Source organism: Sinocyclocheilus rhinocerous, unplaced genomic scaffold (genome assembly GCF_001515625.1).
Source record: "Sinocyclocheilus rhinocerous isolate Xijiao unplaced genomic scaffold, SAMN03320098_v1.1 scaffold786, whole genome shotgun sequence".
Taxonomy (NCBI): domain Eukaryota; kingdom Metazoa; phylum Chordata; class Actinopteri; order Cypriniformes; family Cyprinidae; genus Sinocyclocheilus; species Sinocyclocheilus rhinocerous.
The window spans coordinates 194852-196827 of NW_015661881.1; the positions used below are offsets into that span (position 1 = coordinate 194852).

The 1976-nt window shown below is 37.1% G+C and overlaps 1 protein-coding gene across 1 annotated transcript in view; it reads right to left on the reverse strand.

Moving 5' to 3' along the window:
* efr3bb (EFR3 homolog Bb (S. cerevisiae)) overlaps nt 1–1976 on the reverse strand; it is a 35318-nt gene that overhangs the window by 7889 nt on the left and 25453 nt on the right. Inside the window, exons 14-15 of the mRNA XM_016536440.1 lie at nt 1583–1658; nt 1276–1437 (exon numbers count right to left, since the gene is read on the reverse strand). Of these exons, the coding sequence (XP_016391926.1) occupies nt 1276–1437; nt 1583–1658 (238 nt within the window). The remainder of the gene's footprint in view (nt 1–1275; nt 1438–1582; nt 1659–1976) is intronic.

A 1976-nucleotide genomic window follows, 5' to 3' on the forward strand; every position in this document is an offset into this window, starting at 1 on the left:
AGCATGAACAGCACAGCGGTTATACACCGGTAACGTCTCCTCGCTGCTCAGAGTCAAGTCCTGGACAGAAAGCGACACAGGAAGATGAGACAAAATACTGAAATACATCACCACTGAACCATGTAGTTTATGATGATGAAACAAAAAACTACATGTTGAACATTCAAAAACTCATGAAGATGTTCACTTTCTAATTTAAAAACTTCAATTTCAGTATCACTTTTAAAGAAACCCTTGGTAACCTTGAATCATGTCAGATTTGGTGACCCTGCTGTATATTCTCAGCTGTTAATTTAAGACCCTAATGCTTTACAGGATATCAAACAGAGGTGAATTTGGGTAACATTAAAGCCAATGTGTGTAATACAGGGGGAGGTAACAGATTTTGGTAACATCTTATGCTGCCTTGTCAGATTTGGTAATGCTGCTGTATATCTGCAGCTGTTCATATCAGAGCAAAATTGTTTTTAGAATATAAATCAGAAGAGATTAGACATAAGCAGAGTGAATTTGGGTAACATTAAAGCCATTGTGTAAGAAATAGAGATTGGTAACAGATTTCTGTAACTTATCATGCTGCCTTGTCAGATTTGGTGACCTTATTGTACATCTGCAGCTGTTCATATCAGGTCAAAATGTTTTCTATGATATAAAACAAAGAAGTTCAAACATGACCAGAATGAATTTGGGTAACATTAAAGCCATTGTGTGTGAAAAAGAGGGAGGTAACAGATTTTGGTGATCTAATGCTGCCTTGTCAGATTTGGTGACTGCTGTATATCTGCAGCTGTTCATATCCGATCAAAATGTTTTCTAGAATATAAAATTATGTAGGAAATAAAGTTCAGACATCACCAAAATGAATTTGGGTAACATTAAAGCCACTGTGTGTGAAACAGATATTGGTAACCTCTAATGTTGCCTTGTCAGATTTGGTGACCCTGCTATATATTCACAGCTGTTAATTTAAGACCAAAATGATTTCTAAAATATAAAACAGAGAAGGTTAAACAGCACCATAATGAATTTGGGTAATATTTAAGCCACTGTGTGTGAAATAGAGGGAGGTAACAGATTTCGGTAACCTCAAATGCTGCCTTGTCAGAATTTATGTTTCTATCAGATCAAAAAGTTTTCTAGGATTTGAGACTGTAAACTGTGAATTTTACAATACCATTACATAACCTTAAGGGTAACACATTCATAATAAAAACCACAAAACCTAAAATTTGATTTCAGGGGGACTTTAAAAGCGTAAACACAATGAGGGCACACCTGTAGAGCGAGCGCCACACGGATCAGGTCCACCACCACCTCTTCGTTGGCCAGCTCCATGCTGATGAGGGCCAGGAGTGAGTAGAGCTTCTCAAAGTGAGGCTGCACGCTGCTCTGTTCCTTACTGCACAGGTAGATGTGTCTATACAGGTGCTGGGCATGCTAAAAAATGAGAGATATCACTGTCAACACACTTAAAACCCTTTGGACATGCATGCATTCTCTCATGCAGACCCAACAGAAGCACTGAGTTCAGATCAGAATGATAAAAGCAGGAAGTTGAGCGATGATTAGAAGGTCGTTGTACCTTTTTCATGAAGAGGTTGTCTTGACGAGAGCACTTGTCCACTTTGAGTTTAAGCACAGAGATATCAGAGATGATACTGCATGGGAAAATAAGCAAAACATGAAACCATAGTAAAGCTCAGTTTATTGTATGAAGAGGAACTCTGATTTTCTAATTGACAGTCAAATGACCTGCATATAAACTGGAATGCATTTACCTTATTTGTGACGCATCTAATTCAAAAACTGAATATTCAGTTAATGTAGAGCAGGGCTTGATTTTATCCATTAGGTTTTGATGAGATAGTGAAAGGTTATTAGAGTTGGTTAATTCTACTTTTTCCCCACCTGCTTGGTCTTGGTTACATCCATTTTATTTTATTACTTACAACTTTAAAAGTTTCATATTTCATATA